Source organism: Misgurnus anguillicaudatus, chromosome 14, assembly GCF_027580225.2.
Source record: "Misgurnus anguillicaudatus chromosome 14, ASM2758022v2, whole genome shotgun sequence".
Classification (NCBI taxonomy): Eukaryota; Metazoa; Chordata; class Actinopteri; order Cypriniformes; family Cobitidae; genus Misgurnus; species Misgurnus anguillicaudatus.
This window is the reverse complement of record NC_073350.2, coordinates 32977211-32997972: the sequence shown is the minus strand read 5'-3', so window position 1 is coordinate 32997972 and position 20762 is coordinate 32977211. Positions and strand designations below refer to the sequence as shown.

Below are 20762 nucleotides of genomic sequence, written 5' to 3'. Positions count from 1 at the left end.
ATAAAGAAAAGGAAAGGACATTAAGGAAAGGAAAGTGATGATTTTTTTCATTGCTTTATTTTTATGACACGATTAAAAGCACCACATAGACATATAAACAACAATAAAAAAACTTAATTTTCATCTTCATTAAGATCTATGGATAGCAGAACATCAATTCAAATAATCGTTCACGTGTTTCTTATTTGAATATGCATTTAATACATCTAAAAAGCAAAGTGCTGATCAATCAGTAATATTTAATCTCATTAGTGTTGGTCTTTAAACGTCTATGGTGACAGAACTTCCAGTGACTCTCACACCAAACCAGCCTTTCCAATATTTGGTGTCTTGACCACCATGTTCAAAAAAGATGAAACGTAGACCAGGACCATATTCTGTAAATGTGTGCGTCACCTATATAAGAAGCAATAACCGTGGTTACACTCAGTGTCCATGAACTTGTTTGATAATCAAGAAACTATTTGTCTTATAGCTTCAATTTAGCTGCAAATATTATAGAAACAGTCGCATTAATATTTATTTACTAAACCTTATGTTGATTCAAACCAATGCTTACTTTTTCCTTAGTAAAACAAAAGGAAAATATCTGAACATTTACATGTAAGCATAGACAATTTTATCCAAAGAAAGTTACAAAATCAAGCCTATGTTTGTCTCAAAAGATACCGTATGGCTTCTGGAGACATAAAAGTCATATGGACCCCTTTCATTATTCTTTGAATCCATTTTGATTATTCGAAGTATTTATTCATTGTACTTGTATTTAAAAAATAATGCTTTCTTTTAACTTTACACAGGAAGCCTTGTTTAAAAAAAAACGTATTTAAATTAATTTTGCTTACTTTCTAATTAACCCTGGAGAACCCAAGAAGATTTTGGATAGCAGCAATTAAACAAATTTGACCCCATTGGTTCTCCAGGGTAGGCTATTCAAACTTTTCCAAATCTCTTGCATTTAGTTTAAAACCAACATGATTTCTTTTCAAGTTCTTGGTTCTATTGTAAACAATTCAATCGTCCACATTTTACCTGTTTCCAAGAGCAGTCATCCGTATCAGGTAAAGTCACATCATCTGGGCTAAATTCAGCAATGACGTCTTGTTTATCATCGAGCAGTGCCACAGAAAGTTTATAAATGCACCCACAGTCTGGTTGTCTACTGTACCTACACACAGACATGCAAAAGAAATGAGCTGCTATACACTTAAGGATGACAATATTGAAACGAATGCTATTTGCCCACCAGTCTGTCACAGTCACCGCAGGCTGCGCAAAATCTAAATTTTCAGGGTCGTAACCATTTTCCAGCAGATCAATCACTTGTCTTTTTAAACACGGCCTGGAAAGTTGTACCAAAGACACAGCAGAGTATGATCATAAACTCACATTATCTATTCCTGTAGTGCAGAATCATTTTCTCTTACTCAAATGATGTGCAGAAATATTTAGTCACTGAATCATCACTGAAGGCAGGTTCTGACATCTCTTCAATATGCCATTCATCTCCACCGTTCTCTATCACCATCCAGTGCTCAAAATCCTCTTAAAAACACAATGAGATAAAAGCTGTTTAGATATTAAGATGGTTACATGGCCATTAAATGACGTCAAGCAGGATCCTGAAGTGTGCCATGCTATACATATACTTCATCTAAAACCATTTTAACATCACTCTTGTATATACAGTATTGAATTGAGAGACTAAAAATATTTTTTGTAGTTTCATTTGTCACTGCAGGACCTTATAAATTACATAATAACCAAAAACAATTTTCAATGGTACCCAACTGTAGTCAGAAATAATGATCAAATGGTCATGGACATCTATCCTAAGTAGTCCCTTTAAAATGGCCCTTATATGTACCATTTAGGTACAGATATGTATAGAGTTGGTATCAATATACCAAGCATATTTGAAGTGAAAGTATTTGATAAACAAATAATGTGTGCAGATAGCATTCTGATCATTATCTCATTTTTGATGGTCCTCAGCTCTTCTTATCTAAACATTTTCCTATACACAAAATTTATGTATCATGTTTTTTACTTACCATCTGCATTTGGATTTTTTAGGAGGTTTCCAGGCATTTTTGAGTTTTGCTTTCCCTGTACCAATTATAAGATAAACAGATCAACTCGTGTATCTATTTTCCTATATCATGAATGAAAAACTTTTCTGATAATTACATATTTGTTTAAATTAAGAATATTTTGCATGCTTTGTTTGTTGGCTTCTGTCCACAATGTTGATGATTTTAGTTTATAAGTATCCTTAGACAGTTTTAAGTAAGTATAGTTTCACCAAAATTGACTTTTTATTTGAAATTCGGTAGCCTATAATGAATACAATTTTAATGCAAAAATTTGTATTACATTGCAAGCATATAAAAATCTGTAATTTTTATCTGAACAGTATGCAATGCTGAATCTAAACACATCTTTCAGTAGAAGTATATTCACACTAAATAAACGCAATAGGGCTTATATGATGCACATTAAGATACAGGTCAATTTTGAATTAAATTTCTTTTGTTCAGAATTTAGTAACAATATAATTTGTTTATATAATAGAATATTGAATAATCAGTGTTGTAACAGTGTTTTTGCCATTGATTTATTAACTTTTGCGTGGGGGAATTTGTAAAAAGAATAAAACTGTCTCTGTCACAGCTACAGTAGGCTACTTAACTTTCACAAAAAGCCTAACACATAAGGCACTATCTTTAATGTTTCAGCTCCAGCTCTTTCTTGTATTCCTTCCCAAGAGTGTTACAGCATTATAAGCGAAGCAGTGTTGCCAACTATTTTCAGTGGAAAGTAGCTAAAGTCTGCTTAAAAAGTCGTTAAATGTCGCTAGATTGCGTCATTATCACATCGTATTTGCAATTGCACCCAAAAGACTACATTGGCACTTTAAATTCTCTTACTCTCTAAACTGTCACAAACTATATCTTTATACAGCCAAAGCCTAAAAAAGTTTATTTCATTTGTATATTCTCTGCTTCTGTTTCAGACAAAGAAACAAGTATAAAATAGTGACTGAACGTGACTCATTAAAACTATTTGTTAATGTACATGTTGTTAACCAGCAATCTTACTGAACTGTTTGTCTTACTGAAGTCCGTCTAAGTAAAAGAGTGTGCAGCTGAGCTATGTTCATGTTTATTTGTCCAAATAGTCCAGTTTAATATTGGTAAATGATTAGAAATGCTGTTTTGCAGGCACACAGCTCATTTAGGATTAACCCCAGGGTGCAGCCTGGACGATGAGGCGGGGTGACACTTCGAGGCGGAGCGACACGTGCCCACATAAACCAATAACCGTTTAGTCAGGAGGGGCAACACGTGTTGCTCCACCCCAACAAGTCGCCCCGCCCCATGGTCCAGGATGCACTCCGGGGTACTTGCATTGAAGCGAAGGGTTTATAATCCAGCATACACTTCATTGATATTTAATGCGCCCAAAAGTTTTATTGTAAGTTGGCGGTCCCCTGTCTAAAGAGCATGCTCGCACGTGCTCTAAGTGACTACGTCCCGTGGGTTCGCAAATCTGTCAGTGCTCGAGCTCAAAATACCACTTACATTACAAGTGCAGGGAATTCTCATGGGAGTTTAGTGTCACACAGCTCATTGTTTATTATTTCACATGCCTTTTTTGAAATATACAATTACAAAAGTATATTAAACCTGCCAAAGTGGGAGTGGCCGTTTTACCAACCACACCTGAAATCTACCTGAATTTGGTGGGTGTTAATGTCAAGCTCTGGTTATAACGCATAAACGCTCTATAGCAGTGAAGCACTAGTGCTCAAGTCAATTAGGGACCGTAGAAAACTATGTGTAATGGAGAAAAACTGCAAATAATTTTCCCATCAGATAACAGATACAAAACTTTATGTTTAAAAAAATATGTTAAAAGGCTTGAAATTAATTGAATAGCTTGTGTTTTGATTTACATATATGAGTAAAAGATGCCTGGAAATGTTGTTCTGAATCAGTAGAAAGACATAACCCTTGAAGTTGACATGTCAAACTGTGTACATTTATTATTCATTTATTTAAACTTCAGATTTTCAAACTCAATCAAAACAACTGCATTATGTTTCTCTAGATGGCATTAAAATGCAATCTTTTCAAGTCTGTGCAAGATTTGTTTTTCAGTTAATGTGCTATAGTTTTGTAAATACAACCAATATCAAAATCTTCCTGGAACCTAGACACACCTGTTAGATCTGAGATATATTTTATATAAATTTGAAGAGTGAAGCATTTGAATAGAATTATTGTGTTCGTTTTGTACTTTTTAGACGGTCCCTGTCTTGCATTATTGCATTGTAAAATCTATCAGTGTAAATAACTGAAGGCAGATGAAAAACAAGGCTCTCAAGTGTCACGCATTCACCGTGAGACACGCATTTCAGCCAGTTCCCATGCATGCCAACACGCCACACCTTGTATTTCTGTGGAAAATTCCTTGCTTTAAACTGCCACCAGGATTATATTAATACTAGCCTATATCATGTTGTATTGTATAGTATTCTAATATTATGAAAGTTTAGTCTGAACACAAGTTTAATACTCTTAGTACAACAAAATTATCTAATAAAGATGTAGAAGGACTAACACTGCATTTTCACTCTTTTCACATCACTTTTGCATTTTCACATGACAACACTTTAGCAGTTAGAAAGACTGATATTATTATACTCTTATAAATGTATGTGTTGCATTGCATAATGCATTGCATTGTTTTTTTCTATACAGATCTCTGGTGAAGTCACATTAAAGGTCTTTGTTATCGCATCTCATGCCTACTTCTTTTTATCCAAAGCAAGCAAAGCAAACAGACTTTACCAATAAATAATTATGATCATCTTTTTTTGCTTTACAGACAGCTCTAAACTTTTCTGTGGACATACGCTGCGCGGTGCAAACAAGGCGTCTATTTTGTAGGATTAATACCAACCTTGTGCATTCAGAACACTCCAAATTCACTAACATACGAATGAGTAAAAACATAAATGTGCTTATAAATGTGAAAAATGCATGCAATTATAAGTGAATGAGACCCAATGAAATGTTGGGGAATATAGCCAAATTCGTGTTGAAGGGGACATTTCACAAGACTTTATTAAGATGTCAAATAAATATTTGGTGTCCCCCAGAGTACATATGTGACGTTTTATCTCAAAATACCATATAGATAATTTATAACAGCATGTCAAAATTGCCACTTTGTAGGTGTGAGCAAAAATGTCCCATTTTGGGTGTGTGCTTTTAAATGCAAATAAGCTGATCTCTGCACTAAAAGGCAGTGCCGTGGTTGGATATTAAGGGGCTGTATTATCCCCTTCTGACATCACAATGGGAGCCAAATTTCAATGAGCTATTTTTTCCCCATGTTTGCAGAGAATTGTTTACCAAAACTAAGTTACTGGGTTGTGTTCTTTTTCACATTTCAGGTTGATAGAAGCACTGGGGACCCAATTATAGCACTTAAACATAAAAAAAAAATATTTCATGATATGTCTTTTTAAATTATTATTGATTCAGACAAATTGCTTTGCAACTAAGCTTTAAACCAAGGAAAGTTGATGCTTTCTGAAATGAATGTAATGACTAGAGATGTATTTCATTATTATTGCCTTGTAGGCTATTATCTCCAGACGCACACACAGCTTGAAATACACATTCAGGGCAAGTTCTGCTGTATGTGCAGCTGTTTAGTTGGCTCGTTTGGGGCCAAATTGATCTATATTTTGATGCATTTGAACATATAAAACAACATATAAAAACAATTTATTTTATTTGGATGATTTTTTCTTCATCAGACTTACAAATTGTTATAATTTCTATTTGTTTTATAATTGTATAAAATGTCAAACATTAAGTTATTGAAGGAACTTTAACTCGGTAAGAGAGAGAGCTTAAACATTCACTCTATTAAACTTTATCCTCAGGGTCACACGCGTCGTTACGCGTTCTTACCTTATAGATCACGGATCAACTACGACCCGTCCCTCCACTAAAAGTGGTTTAAAAAAAAAACAAAGGTTATTCGCATAATAGCAGCTACCTTTAAAAGTGCTTCATCTACAACTACTGTATACAGAAACTGTGAAGGTGCGGCATCGATGCGCGCATCAGGAGTTCATCTTGACCATGATGGTTTTGCCATATCGATAATTAAACACATCACTAGTGGTTCTGAATGAGAGGCGTGATAGCTGTGGACTACAGAGATTATTTATTATATTTAGTTTATTTTTACTCATTCCTCTAGCTTTAGCTTAGCTACTTTCAACTGACTCATGCCTCCTGCGGCAGACCTGATTAAAAACATATATAGCTATTTATTTGACAGGGACTCAGATGATGGGACTCTACACACAGCTGAAGCAGAAGCAACACAATAAACAAATTAAAACAATAAAATGTGCAATACTTACAGAGTTCAGTTGAGCTTTTCAGGTGTCCCTAAAACTGCGCAGCGTATATATCGGATGGTAAGTCTATAGCACTGACTGAAGGGATGGGATGAGATGGGATGGGCATGTGCAGTCCTGCAGTAATTAACAGTGTTTGCCTTACAGACAGCATACATACAGTACAGTATCAGCACAAATGTCATTCACTTTAGTTTACTTACAGAGATATACTGGACAGAGAAACAGAGGCAAGGGCATATAAAGTTTTTGTCTTATTTTCAGTACTAAAATCTAAAAATTCTTAAATTTAGAGATTGTATTTTCTTAATGAGAAAAATTACCTAAAATAAGTTTTTAGACAAAAAAACAAGCAAAAATATCTACCAACGGGGTTAGAAAAAAATCTTGAAATAAGTTTACTTTTTTCTTAAACACTTAATTCAATAAAAAAATTCTTACCCCATTCACTGCAAAAAAAATAATTTCCAAGAAAAAAATTCTTAATATTTTTGTCTTGTTTTCAGTAAAAATTAGGGCTGTCAAAAGATTAATCGCGATTAATCGCATCCAAAATAAAAGTTTGTGTTAACTTAACATATGTGTGTGTGTGCGGTGTATAATTATTATTTATATATAAAAACACACCCAATTATGTATATTTTTAAGAAAAATTGGTTATATTTATATATAAAATATTTATATTCATATATAATATAAATTATATAAATGTATATATAGTATTTAAATGCAAATATTTCTTAAATATATACCTGAATGTGTGTGTATTTATATATACATAATATTTACACACAGTATACACACACATATGTTAGGTAAACACAAACTTTTATTTTGGATGTGATTAATCGTGAATAATCTTTTGACAGCCCTAGTAAAAATATCTAAAAATTCTTAAATTAAGATGATTTTTTTTTTGATGAGCAAAACGACCCAAAAATATTAAATTTAAGTGATTTTATGCATAAAACAAGCACAAAAATCTGCCATTGGGGTAAGCAAATTTTTCTTGATTTTTTCTTAAATTTAGTGTTTAAGAAAAATGTTCAAGATTTTTTTGCTCGTTAACAAAATCACTTAAATTTGATATTTTTTATCTAAAAACTAGACACATTTTCTTGGGTCGTTTTGCTCATCAAGAAAAAGCAGCTTAATTTAAGAGTTTGTAGATATTTCTTACTTAAAACAAGTGTTAGGGTTAATTCAAATAATTTTTTAAGCGCTAAATAATGATTTACTTAACTTTTCATAAAGGTTTCTTGTGAGTGAACCAAATAAATTTTACACCTCAATATTTTATTCCTCATGATAATCATGGGTAAAAAGTGTTAAAATATTTTAGACATGAAAGCAGAGTGCATTATACCTTTTTTCCGCGTCCGGCTCGCGCGCACACGCGCGTCCGCGCAGCTTTCCAGTCTATTCCCCGCGATTACACGCGGATGGCCGCGTTCGCATGAACTCTAATAGCCTTAGAGATTTATTTCTTCTGTTTGTTTTCACTTATCCCATAGCTTTAAATGAGCTCAGTTTACACGTGTCTCAGTTGACTCGTGTCTCATGCGGCAGATGATGAAACTCTACGCACAGCTGAAGCAAATGCATCACAGTAAACACATTAAAGCAAAGTCTTATATATCAATTGTGCAAAAGTTATAGTGAGTTGAGCTTAGCTGTCACTTAACTGCGTAACACTGGTCTCTAAAAGTTTTTTAATATTCCTAGAAAAGACCAGCAGGAGGCGGTATAGATGTGTTCCTCACTGACACACTAAAACAGAAGTGTGGATGCAAAATAATAATGGAATTACATTTTATTTATTGTCTTATAAAAAAAGCACAGCACAGATGATGATTATTTCTATTGCTTTATTTTATGACATAAAAATAAAAGAGGAAAATTATTTTAAATAATCATAATAATAATAAGCACAGGATTTGCTTTTCAGCATGGTTTTTAAGCGTTTACTTTTTTGTAGATGCTTACATTCAAGCCTCAGCTGTGGTATCTGTAATGTTACTATACTAGTTATTTATAGTTATAGTATGCAAAAGCAAAGTGCTGATAGAGGATTTTAACCAATCAGTAACATTATTTAATCTCAATAGGGTTTGCCTTTAAAGGTCTACGCTATGGTGACAGAACTTCCAGTGACTCTTACACCAAACCAGCCTTTCCAATATCTAGTGTATACCACCATGTTCAAAAGAGATGAAGCGTAGACCAGGACCATAATCTGTAAATGTGTGTGTCACCTATGAAAGAAGCAGAAACAACTTTGTGTGATTATACAGGCTCAGTGTCCATGAACTTAAAACTATAGGTTTGATAATGAGTAAGCTATATCACCCAAACTTTTATTTACTAAAACTCATGTTGTTTCAAACTAATGCTTTTTTTCTTAGGTAACAAAAGGAACATATCTGAACATTTACATTTAGGCATTTAACAGATAATTTTATCCAAAGCAAGATACAAAAATCAAGCAACTGTTTTTCCCAAAATGGCTTTTGGAGACATAAAACTGGAATCATATGGACCCCTTTCATTATTGTTCAATGGTTCCTTTGTATCCATTTTGATTATTTGAAGTCATTATGAAATCTGCTTTCTTTTGGCTTTTTAAAGGAAACCTTGTTTTTCACAGTAAACCTTATTTCAATTTATTTGCGATATTTTTTTAGTTAAAGAAGGCTATAGGTATCATATATTGTAAAGACAGTTTCTGCTTGATATGATAGACAATTTAAAATATCTAAATGGTTATATCGATTAAATGTTTACGAAATGACTAAAATGTTGATATTGGTCAAATGTTGCTATTTGTTAAATGTTATAAAATTACTAAAATGTGTATATTGGTTATGTTAAAATGGTTATAATATTAATAATAATCATTAGATGCAATTAAAAATTATAATTAACTTGTTTTATTGTTATGATATATATGCATGTGATTGGTTATGCGTGTGTGTTTGCGTCACGTACCTGCGTGCCTGTCGTCATGCGCAGATAGAGTGAACGTCCCGAGACGCGCTTTATTCAGGATAAAAGTACTGAAGAAGCAACACGTCTGTGATTTTCTCTCTTCATATTTCTATCTCTCCTTTCAGGTATGATCTAATAAAACAAAAGACACGGATGTGTTAAAGTGGAAATAGTGTTAAATGGTATATATTTGAGTTAAACGTGTTGGAAACAGTTTCTTGTACTTTATCAATCGTTTTGAGTTGCACATGTATGAGCACATGGCTAGTATGTGTGCATCCTGATTAGCGTGTTGTTCGCTGTGTATAAGAATCCCTAAGTTTATATTGTATATTTGATGTGTAAGAGTTGGTAATGTTTATGTATTATGCAAATCCAGTGTCAAAAGCCATCGCTAACTCGTGTGTGCGGGTTATTTAACCCCTTCATGTCCATATGAGGTTTGTTATGAGCTACGTGGTTTTATTGAGAACATGCATGTCTTTACTGAATGTAAGCGTGTTATTTTGCAAATTTGTGTTATTGTAGCAAGTTTATTTTTGTTTAATATGTGCAGAAAAGAGAAGGCATTGAAAACAATACATAGAGTGAAGTTATTTAAACTCAAATTGTCTTTTAAAGAAGGGTAAATGTATATTGCCATCTTTTGTATGCTGCTGCAGTGTTGTGAAAATGTGCTGTTGTGAAAATGTGATGTTGTGAAAATGTGTTTGAAAAATACGATTCAGGATAAAAGTACTGAAGAAGCAACACGTCTGTGATTTTCTCTCTTCATATTTCTATCTCTCCTTTCAGGGGTACTACAATTTTGGAGGCACCGCTGGGATGATTGTTGGGTGGTCTGACTCCTTCACAGCGAGAACCACCCAGTTACATTCATCTCTTACCCAGACATACAGCAGTGAGTCTGCAGTGTTAAGTGGAGTGACGAGGCTGATTTAGCGGTGCGTGCGCTTGAGACACAGTGAGTTCAGAAGCGACGGCACCTGGGTTAGCGAGGTAACCACCACTTTCAACACTGCTAAATACTGTAGAGAAAAAAAAAAGAGAATGGATGCGCTTCAAAGTCTTCAGGAGGAGATAGGAGAAAAATTATGCACACTGTCAAGAGAGAAATTAATAGAACTCTGCTCTTTTTTACACATCACGTCAGTGAAAGATGTGACCCGCCTCTCGCTCATAAGGTCTATCAGCAGTCATTTATTGAGGAGTGAGCTGGAAGAACTAGAGGATAGTGGCATGGCAGAGTTATGTTCTATTTATGAGAAGATAAGTGACCTCACAGTGACCACTACAGACAGCCTGGAAAAACAGGTGGAGCCCGGACACGTCGAAAGAGACATGAACACGGCACAGAGGCTAGTAAAAGAAGCTAGTGCTGTGACTGAGTCATTTCAGGCCATGCATATTAATACTGCCAATGCGCACACCACATCAGTAGCTCAGGCAACATCAGACAGGAGGCGGACAGACCCTTCAGAACTGTCCCAAAGACACAGCGCGCCAGTCATTTGGCATAAAGAGTTTAAAATCTCAGGGTTGATCGGTGAACCAGGCCAAAAGGACAGATTATCATTCTCTAGTCTTGCTCATCAAATTGAGAGTGGGCTGGCCAAGGGATACCCTGAACAGGAAATCATTGATGCAGTAATTAGATCCATTACACCTGGGCTTCAGCTGCGTAGCTATCTTGAAGGGAAAGCTGGTTTAACTCTTCCTACTCTGAGACGCATTCTCCGATCCCATTATCAAGAAAAAAATGCAACTGAATTATACAAACAATTAACCACCGAGGGCCAGCGTAGCAAAGAGACCCCACAAAACTTCCTGATACGTGCTCTTGACCTGAGACAAAAAATCCTGTTTGCCTCGCAAGAAGATGAATCTGGACTAAAGTATGACCCTGTGTTAGTGCAAAACATGTTTTTGCATTCAGTTTTAACAGGCTTGCAGAATGACCGTGTTCAGGGCGACTTACAGCCGTATCTATCTGACACTGCGATCTCCGATGAAGTATTGCTGGAAAAACTAAATGTTGCATGCTCTCGTGAGTCAAAGAGACAAAACAAGCGAAAAACAGAACGCCAAGCCGTTGTTCACGCAACCCAGCTAGATGAACCCGTCCCTGAACAAAAATGCCAGCCTAAACAGTCAAAGCTTGACTTGATGTCTCAGCTAAAAAGACTTAGCGATGACATTATGCTGATCAAAGAGCAAATCCAACAACCACTAGTTGCACCACAGCATTGCTTTGCAGTTAACAGTGAAGAGGTTGCAGTGACCGCAGGACGTCTCCATCCGCAGAACATGACACGGACCAGCCCGTTGTCATCAGAGTGGAGCCCAGGGCCAGGTCATCAAGCACAGGGGTCGGATTCGGTCACACATGAACAACAACATTATCAATTTCAATCACAACATCCGCAATTTGGTGCTGTTTCGCAGCAACAGTATGCAACATCAGGGCCACGCCATGCATTGACACATTTAGCTCAACAACAACAGCCCCAGCACCATCACTTTCAAATACCACCCCAAGCCAGTCGGTCACTATACCCAGTCACACAACAATATCCAAATGAACTGTTGTCACAACCCCAACGCCAGTTTCAACTGCCCAGACGGCAGCAAGCTAGACAATGTTTTCACTGCCAACAGAGGGGAACCGCGGAGCTGTGCACCCATTGCTATTATTGTGGCAGCAGCGAACATTATGCAGCCGGTTGCAGAGTACGGGGTACGAGAAACTCGAGAGAGATCCAGTTAAACAGGCAAGGGTCGCTCCAAAGGGACAGGGAGTGACCCAAGAGACAAGCACGTCCCGACAACGCATAACCCGACCACCCAAAACCAAACCGCAATACCCTTTGCCTCATGAGATAGACAGCATAATAACAGCCCAATGCAGAGTTAATCAGCACTCCCCAGTAACCTCCCTAGTTGGCAAGCAATGCCTGGTGGCCTGTTATTTGCAAGGACATGAGACAGAAGCTTTATGGGACACAGGTTCCCAGGTGTGTATTATTGATGAACAATGGAAAGACAGCTACATACCAGAAGTTAGACTGAGGGATATTTCTGAAGCCACAGAGACACCTGAACACCTACATCTCGTGGCGGCCAATGGTACTGACATGCCGTACGGGGGATGGGTTGAGGTGACATTCAAGTTGGCCTCCCCTGCTGAAAGAGTGAAAGAATTAGTCATCCCTATGCTTGTTCTAAAGGGTCAGCAACTCCCTAAACCTATCATTGGATTTAATGTAATTGAGCAAATGATGAAACAAAAAGACACTGACAATGCAGACAAAGCGACTAACAGGCAGCTGTACCAAACCGTTGTAAACGCCTTTCCCAACCTGAAAAGAGGCCGAGTGCATACCTTCATCAATCTGGTGACAGCTGATGATCTTGGCGAGTATACAGTGAGTACTACCAAGGGATCTGTGAACATACCAAGGCACACGATTACCCAAATAAAGTGCAAAGTTAAAATGCCACGTGTGAGACAAGACAGTGTGTTGCTGTTTGAGCCATGCGTTAACCCTCAACACCCTGAGGGTCTCGAACTGTTTGACACTCTACTGGAGGTGAAAAAAGGTACCTACCCTTTGGTCACTCTGAGCGTGCAGAACGAGACCGACCACGATATTATCCTAGGAGGTGGAGTGGAGCTGGGCCAGGTGCAACCAGTTAAATCAGTCTTACCTGCGACAATGATATCCCAAGGGGAAACAGGATCTGTGACTCAGGTTAGGGTTGATGAGACACCAAGGGGAACGGAGGAAGACAGCCTGTGGGATCCCCCAGTCGACTTAAGCCATCTAACTGTACAGCAACAACAACAAGTGAAACAGATGTTAAGGGAGGAGTGCCAGGCTTTTTCAAAATCCGACGACGAGATTGGCTGTGCCAAGGGACTTCAAATGAGTATCTCCTTGAACGACAGTACCCCTGTAGCTCGGACATACAATTCAGTTCCAAAGCCTTTGTACCAGGAGATGAAAGACTACCTACAGGACTTAATAGCTCAAGGGTGGGTAGAAAAGTCCAACTCCTCGTATTCCTCACCAGTTGTGTGTGTCCGGAAAAGGGATGGCAGCCTTAGACTGTGCATAGATTACAGAGACTTGAATCAGAAGACAGTACCTGACCGCCAGCCGATCCCTCGAGTGCAGGACATCTTAGATGGCCTTGGGGGTACTTCTTGGTTCTCTCTGCTCGACCAAGGGAAAGCGTATCACCAAGGCTTCATGACCCCAGAGAGCAGGCCACTAACAGCATTTACAACCCCCTGGGGTTTATATGAATGGGTTCGCATCCCCTTTGGCCTTATGAATGCTCCTGCAGCGTTCCAGCGGTTCATGGAGGAATGTTTGGAAGGATTGAGAGACAAGATCTGTGTGCCATACCTGGACGATGTCTTGGTCTTCACAAAGTCATTTGATGAGCAAGTGGAGGCAGTGAGGAGGGTACTGAGGCAATTATGTACCCATGGGATTAAATTAAAACCACAGAAATGTGACATGTTTAAGAACGAAGTGAGATACCTGGGGAGAATTGTGTCTGCAGAGGGTAGTCGCCTGGACCCCGCTGACACAGCTGCCGTAACAGCTTTGAAGGACAAGCCACCAAGCACTGTAGGTGAGCTACGTAAGATCTTGGGCCTGCTCAGCTACTACCGTCGGTACATAAAGGATTTTTCAAGAACTGCCGGTCCGCTGTATAACCTTTTGAAGGGCAAAACCAATGACGGAGAAAGTTTAGCAAAGACAAAGAAAAGGACAGTAAGGAACAAGAGGGGCTCGGCAGTGCCATCAAACCAGCGGATTGAATGGACAACAAACCACCAAGAAGTCTTGGAGGAATTGATTGAGTGTTTGGTTCAACCACCTGTGTTAGGGTTCCCAGAGTTCTCTGAACCATTCATCCTCCATACAGATGCTTCAAATCAAGGCTTGGGGGCTGTTCTATACCAACAACAAGGTGGAAAGTTGAGGGTGATTGCTTACGGGTCCAGAACATTGACAGCGGCTGAGAAGAATTACCACCTCCACAGCGGGAAGCTGGAATTCCTCGCCCTCAAGTGGGCTGTGACAGAAAAATTTAGGGACTATTTGTACTACGCCCCAACTTTCACTGTGTACAGCGATAATAATCCCTTGACCTATGTACTCTCCTCTGCAAAACTTAATGCAACCGGGTGCCGATGGGTTGGTGAGTTAGCGGATTTCCATTTCACAATCCGCTACCGGCCAGGAAGAGAGAATGTGGATGCAGACACGTTGTCTAGGATGCCATTGGACGTCGGGACTGTGATGAAAGAGTACACAGAGGAGCTACCATCAGATTGCATCGGAGCAATGATACAGGCAGTAGAAATACAGGATGAGCTGGGTCCCAACATGACTGTCAGATATGAGGATGTAATGACATGGAGAGACACAGATGAAATATCACCAACATCTTTGTCAAAAGAGGAGATTCGACAGGCACAGAGTGACGATAAGGACATCAAAGTGATTGTCGAGCACTTACAGTCGGGGTCCCGACCAAACTCAAAGCAGTGGCGGGCAGTCAACCCAAAAGCCAGAGGTTTAAGCCGAGAATGGGACAAGTTACAAATAGATGAACATGGCATACTGTACCGTAAAACGTCACAGCGGACACAGCTTGTGTTACCAGCCAAGTTCAAGCACATTGTCCTGAAAAAACTACATGATGAGATGGGCCACCAAGGGCTGGATAGGACAACAAGCCTTATAAGAGACCGTTTTTTCTGGCCACAGATGCAGAAGGACATTGAGCATCATGTGCTAAGGGCGTGTCCGTGCATTAAGAAAAAAAAACCTTGCCGGGAGACACGAGCACCCCTAAAGAGCATCGAGACAACTTACCCGTTTGAGCTGGTCTCGATTGATTTTCTCCATCTGGATAAGTGTAAGGGAGGATATGAGTACATCCTAGTTGTCATCGACCACTTTACTCGATTTGTTCAAGCCTATGCTACCACATCAAAGTCAGGCAAAACGGTGGCTGACCGACTGTTTAACGATTTCGCCCTTAAGTTTGGATTCCCTTCGAGGATCCACCACGACCAAGGTGGGGAATTTGAGAACCAGTTGTTCGACCAACTAAGGAAGTACAGCGGTATTACAGCATCAAGAACAACCCCTTACCATCCACAAGGAAATGGCCAGGTGGAAAGATTCAATCGAACCATACTACAGATGCTCAAGACTCTGACAGAGAAGGAGAAATCCAATTGGAAGGAGGCACTTAACAAACTAGTCTTCGCATACAACTGCACTAAATGTGAGGTTACCGGCTTCTCGCCATTTTACCTGTTGTTTGGTCGCTCCCCAAGACTCCCTGTGGATGCGTTGTTCGGACTTGACCAGGATCGCGGCACCACTAATCAGCGAGAGTATGTAGAACGTTGGACAAAGGGAATGCAAGAGGCTTATGAGATTGCACGGGATCATGGAAAAAAGTCTGCATAAAGGAACAAGCGAAATTACGACCACAAAGTAAGATGTGCTGACCTGTACCCTGGAAGCAGAGTTCTTGTGAAAAATCTCACTCCGCGAGGGGGTCCTGGAAAGCTACGGAACTACTGGGAGGACGAAGTTCATGTTGTAATCCGTCAAGTCATAGAGGATGTCCCTATTTACGAGGTGAAACCTGAGCAAGGGAAAGGAAGGTCAAGAGTTTTACACAGAAATTTACTTCTACCATGTGATTACTTACCATCAGCCATTGCAGAGGAAAAGGACTCCACACCTAACCAACCAAGGAAAAAGAGGGGTCAGCTTGGAAGGAACAGAGAGTATGTTCCGGAGACCAACAGTGAAAGTGACGAAGATGAGTACAGCTTCAGAGTAGAATTCCAACAAAGAAACAAAAGGACAGATGGACAACATGAGACAAATAATGAAGTGTTATCAAGGGAGTTAGACTTACCTGGATCATCAGTAGGTACCCATGAACTAGCTTGTGAACAACATCCACAGTCAACCCAAGCTGGATTGGAAATTGAGCCTAGAGAAGAGAGACAAGACAACAACACAAGCGGCAGGCAGGAAGCTCAGGAGATTCGATCAACTGTTGAGTCTGAGGAAAAAGAGTTAGTTGAGAGAGGAGCACCTGCAACACAAGAACAGAGAAACATGAATTTAGGGGAACAAAACAGTTTCAAGTTAACAATGAGAACGCGAAGGCCTCCAAAAAAGTTCACTTATGACACCTTTGGGACACCAGTATGTCGCAATGTGCAGAGCATGAGTGGTGACTATTATCAGGATTTCAGAGTCCCAAACACTTGGCCAACAATACCCTTTTATTATCACCAAAACCCACCCTTTTGCTACTAACCGTGTACTACCATATCCATAAGTTGATCTACTGTTTTGACTACACTACTAAGTGCCTTGGAGTGCAAATAATATGGACTGTTGATATGTGGTCATACATACTGAAAACTTTAATAAGCTTATGAACTGCCCTTTCTAATATGCACACTGAAGGGCCTGGAAAACATATATGAACAATGCACTAATGAGATTGAACTTAAGTGAACAGCAAAGCAGATATGGCTGTGGGACTTAGGGAACATGGACTGTTCTCATTTGGCCATGTTAGGTTGCTTGAACATCAAATGGACTGTTTGCACATATATATACACACATGAAAATGGACTGTTTGCACATATATATACACACATGAAAATGGACTGTTTGCACATATATATACACACATGAAAATGGACTGTTTACACATATATATACACACATGAAAATGGACTGTTTACACATATATATACACACATGAAAATGGACTGTTTGCACATATATATACGCACATAAAATGGACTGTTGCTAGGCCAAAAAAGACATGGACTGTTTGCAAGGCCTATAAAATATTGAATGTAGACTTTGCACCTGCAGCTTTTTGAAAGCATTTTTTTGCAGAGACTCTGGATTATTCCTTCTAAGTTTTTGTGGCATCAGCCTGGGACTTAAAAGTATTTTTGTTTTTTTCAATGAAGTGGACTTCTTTTGCTTTTGCCTCTTTGAGACATTGAATAAGACCCTTGCACTTTCATTGTTAATGTGTGGAATAATCAATTGCATTTGAGTCACGAAAAAACTCACGATTGATGTACATTGTGAAAAGGTGAACTTAATGTGTGTAAATATTGAGGAAATGTGTATATGGGTATACAGATGTGAAACAGGACATGTCATAAAGTGTATCAAAGAAAGAAGAAAACAGTGGGTAATGAAAAGTTGTAATGGTTGATAAGAGCATTGGTGAATGTCGGGACGACATTTTTTGCTGTAGGGGAGAGTGTGATAAAGTGGAAAAATACAGTTTTGTAAAGACAGTTTCTGCTTGATATGATAGACAATTTAAAATATCTAAATGTTTTGTAAAGACAGTTTCTGCTTGATATGATAGACAATTTAAAATATCTAAATGGTTATATCGATTAAATGTTTACGAAATGACTAAAATGTTGATATTGGTCAAATGTTGCTATTTGTTAAATGTTATAAAATTACTAAAATGTGTATATTGGTTATGTTAAAATGGTTATAATATTAATAATAATCATTAGATGCAATTAAAAATTATAATTAACTTGTTTTATTGTTATGATATGTATGCATGTGATTGGTTATGCGTGTGTGTTTGCGTCACGTACCTGCGTGCCTGTCGTCATGCGCAGATAGAGTGAACGTCCCGAGACGCGCTTTATTCAGGATAAAAGTACTGAAGAAGCAACACGTCTGTGATTTTCTCTCTTCATATTTCTATCTCTCCTTTCAGGTATGACCTAATAAAACAAAAGACACGGATGTGTTAAAGTGTAAATAGTGTTAAATGGTATATATTTGAGTTAAACGTGTTGGAAACAGTTTCTTGTACTTTATCAATCGTTTTGAGTTGCACATGTATGAGCACATGGCTAGTATGTGTGCATCCTGATTAGCGTGTTGTTCGTACATTCATCGAATACTTTCGCTTTAAATCCACTTAATTCCAGCCTCAGGCCATTCAGAAATACAGCTTTGTTGTTGGAACAAAGTGCACTGAAGAAGAATTGGATGAACAACGGGGTTCGTATATGAGTCACATTTAAATTGTCGAGCTGTAAGAGTTATTTTTTTCTAGCTCAAAATACTCCATAGATAATTTATTATAGCATGTTAAAATTGCCACTTGTGCGTGAGCAAAAATGTGCCATTTTTGGGTGCCCTTTTAAATGCAAATGAGCTGAACTCTGCACTAAATAGCAGTGTCGTGGTTGAATAATGCAGATTAAGGGGCGGAATTATCCCCTTCTGACATCATAAGGGGAGCCAAATTTCAATTACCTATTTTTTCACATGCTTGCAGATAAACCAAAGCTTAGTTACGGGGTTTATATTTTTCATGTTTTCTAGGTTGATAGAACCAATGGGGACCCAATTGATATGTCTCTTTTTTAGATATAGACTGAGTTTTTAAGCCGTTTACCTTTATTCAGAAAGAACAGTGACTTAAGAGATAAAGGGTGGAATTGGGAAACAAAACATCCATGGATCAAAAACCCTTGTGAGTACTTGGACTACTTGTGACATGCATCACAGCGCCCCCTAATGTGTGCTTCAATTTCTTCAGTTTCACACTTTGAATTTGAGAATTCTGACTTTCATCCTTTGCAATGCGTCTTGTTCAAAGAATTGGATTATTTGAAGTAGTTTTTGCCAATAAAAGCCAATGCACTGGTTTTGCTGTGAAATATAGACAAATTTGTTAAATACCAATGAAATGACTAAAGTGACAATTGTGAACATAAGGCATTTTAATGACTGACTAATAACCTTATCATTGTCATTAAAAGTAAAATTACTGAACCTAAACATAAGGGAAATATATATATTCATAATGTTATTTTACTTACCATCTCCATTTGGGTTTTTCAAGAGGTTTACAGACATTTTTGAGTTTTGCTTTCACTATAACAATTAGAAGAGAAACAGGTTAACACATAGAAGGTCTATAAACTTTTAACTTGTGTACTATCCATTTTCCTAAATCATGAAGGAAAAACTTTCCTGCTAATTTAAAATTTGTTAAAATGAAGAATACTTTCGCATCCTGTTTTTAGTTTAACTTCTTTAAAAGTGTCTTTTTTTAACCAGCAGTCTTTTTCGTTGATATGCTGATCCCAGATACTTCTGAAACAATAATCCCCCTCCAGGATTTTCATCACCAGTCAACCATTATGAAAGTATGCATACATTAAAGTAAACTGGTTTGAATGGGTTAACTGTAGAATCCCCTTAGCATATTCACTGTGCATGAATGTTGAAATTGTGTTGTGTTGTCCTGCATTAGTGTCATTATTACACTGCGGTGGGTTTCACAATATGCGCGCACACACGTTCCCATTGACTTGATTAAATGATGCTGAGCTGTGATGGTTTCTGTACCGGTAGCCCAAACACAAAAACCTTTTGCATTTTAACTAAGACATTGTTTAGTATGCTAATAAGCTTGTGGGGACTGTTGGGTGCCCACATTGTTGGTGATTTCAGTTTTTAAGTATCCATAATATATAGACATTTTGTAAAACCTGAGTCTTTTAATCTTATCCAAAGCCAAATGACATCTAAACATTCAGTATGTGAATGTAAATATAATGCAAATATTATCATCATATAAAAAAACTTTTTTATTTACACAGTTTTGCAATGCTAAATCTAAACACATCTTTCACACTAAATAAAAGCAATAGTAATTCTTGTTTAATGTTAATGAGAGGCATGAACTCTAATAGCTGTGGACTATAAAGATTTATTTCTATTCTGTATGTTTTCACTTTATCCATCTAGCCTTAGCTTAGCTTAGTTTACATTTAGCTGACTTGTGTCCTCTGCTGCAGACCTGTTTAAATAACGGGACTCTACACACAGCTGAAGCAAATGCATCACAGTACACACATGAATGCAATGATTTATAATGGTTTATATAAAGTGTGCAATACTTACAGTGGATTCATACAAATTCAGCCTATGTGTGTCACACTCCCATCCCCTCTACATTACGATTTCAGGAAGTTCCCACCCACCAAACACTACAGCTAAGAAACTCAACTGCGTAACACTGTATAAAAGTTTATTAATATTTCTAGAAAAGACCAGCAGGGGGCATTATAGATGTGTTGTGTGAGCCACATTGACAAACTAAAACAGAAGTGGGGGTGTAAAACAATAAATGGAATATTACATTGCATTTATTGTCTTATAAAGAAAAGCACAGAATAGATTATTGTTAT

The 20762-nt window shown here is 37.8% G+C and overlaps 1 protein-coding gene across 3 annotated transcripts; it reads right to left on the bottom strand.

Annotated features, from left to right (window-relative positions):
• Positions 1-58: 58 nt before the first annotated feature.
• On the bottom strand, positions 59-20585 carry LOC129427432 (F-box only protein 2-like). Of its 3 annotated transcripts, XM_055183921.2 has the most exons (7): positions 6452-6524; positions 5991-6027; positions 2055-2109; positions 1428-1545; positions 1247-1342; positions 1033-1168; positions 61-396 (listed from the first exon to the last, which is right to left on the bottom strand). In XM_055183921.2, the coding sequence occupies exons 3-7, from the start codon at positions 2089-2091 to the stop codon at positions 262-264; spliced, it is 522 nt and encodes a 173-aa protein (XP_055039896.2). In that variant the 5' UTR covers positions 2092-2109; positions 5991-6027; positions 6452-6524; the 3' UTR covers positions 61-261. The 3 variants fall into 3 exon arrangements, with proteins under 3 accessions (XP_073732461.1, XP_055039896.2, XP_055039895.2); XM_073876360.1 differs by lacking the exons at positions 2055-2109; positions 5991-6027; positions 6452-6524 and adding exons at positions 19386-19440; positions 20476-20585 and having other exon boundaries at positions 59-396; XM_055183920.2 differs by lacking the exon at positions 5991-6027 and having other exon boundaries at positions 62-396; positions 6452-6568.
• Between the last annotated feature and the right edge of the window lie 177 nt (positions 20586-20762).

Bases quoted from the DNA above. Each gene is read 5' to 3' on its own strand.
- LOC129427432 (XM_073876360.1), bottom strand. From the start codon at position 19,422: ATGTCTGTAAACCTCTTGAAAAACCCAAATGGAGATG. The intron at 1,546-19,385 runs GTAAGTAAAATA...TGTGTTTTTAAG, and splicing joins GAAAAACCCAAATGGAGATG to AGGATTTTGAGCACTGGATG. The intron at 397-1,032 runs GTAAAATGTGGA...CTTCTTATATAG, and splicing joins ATGACTGCTCTTGGAAACAG to GTGACGCACACATTTACAGA.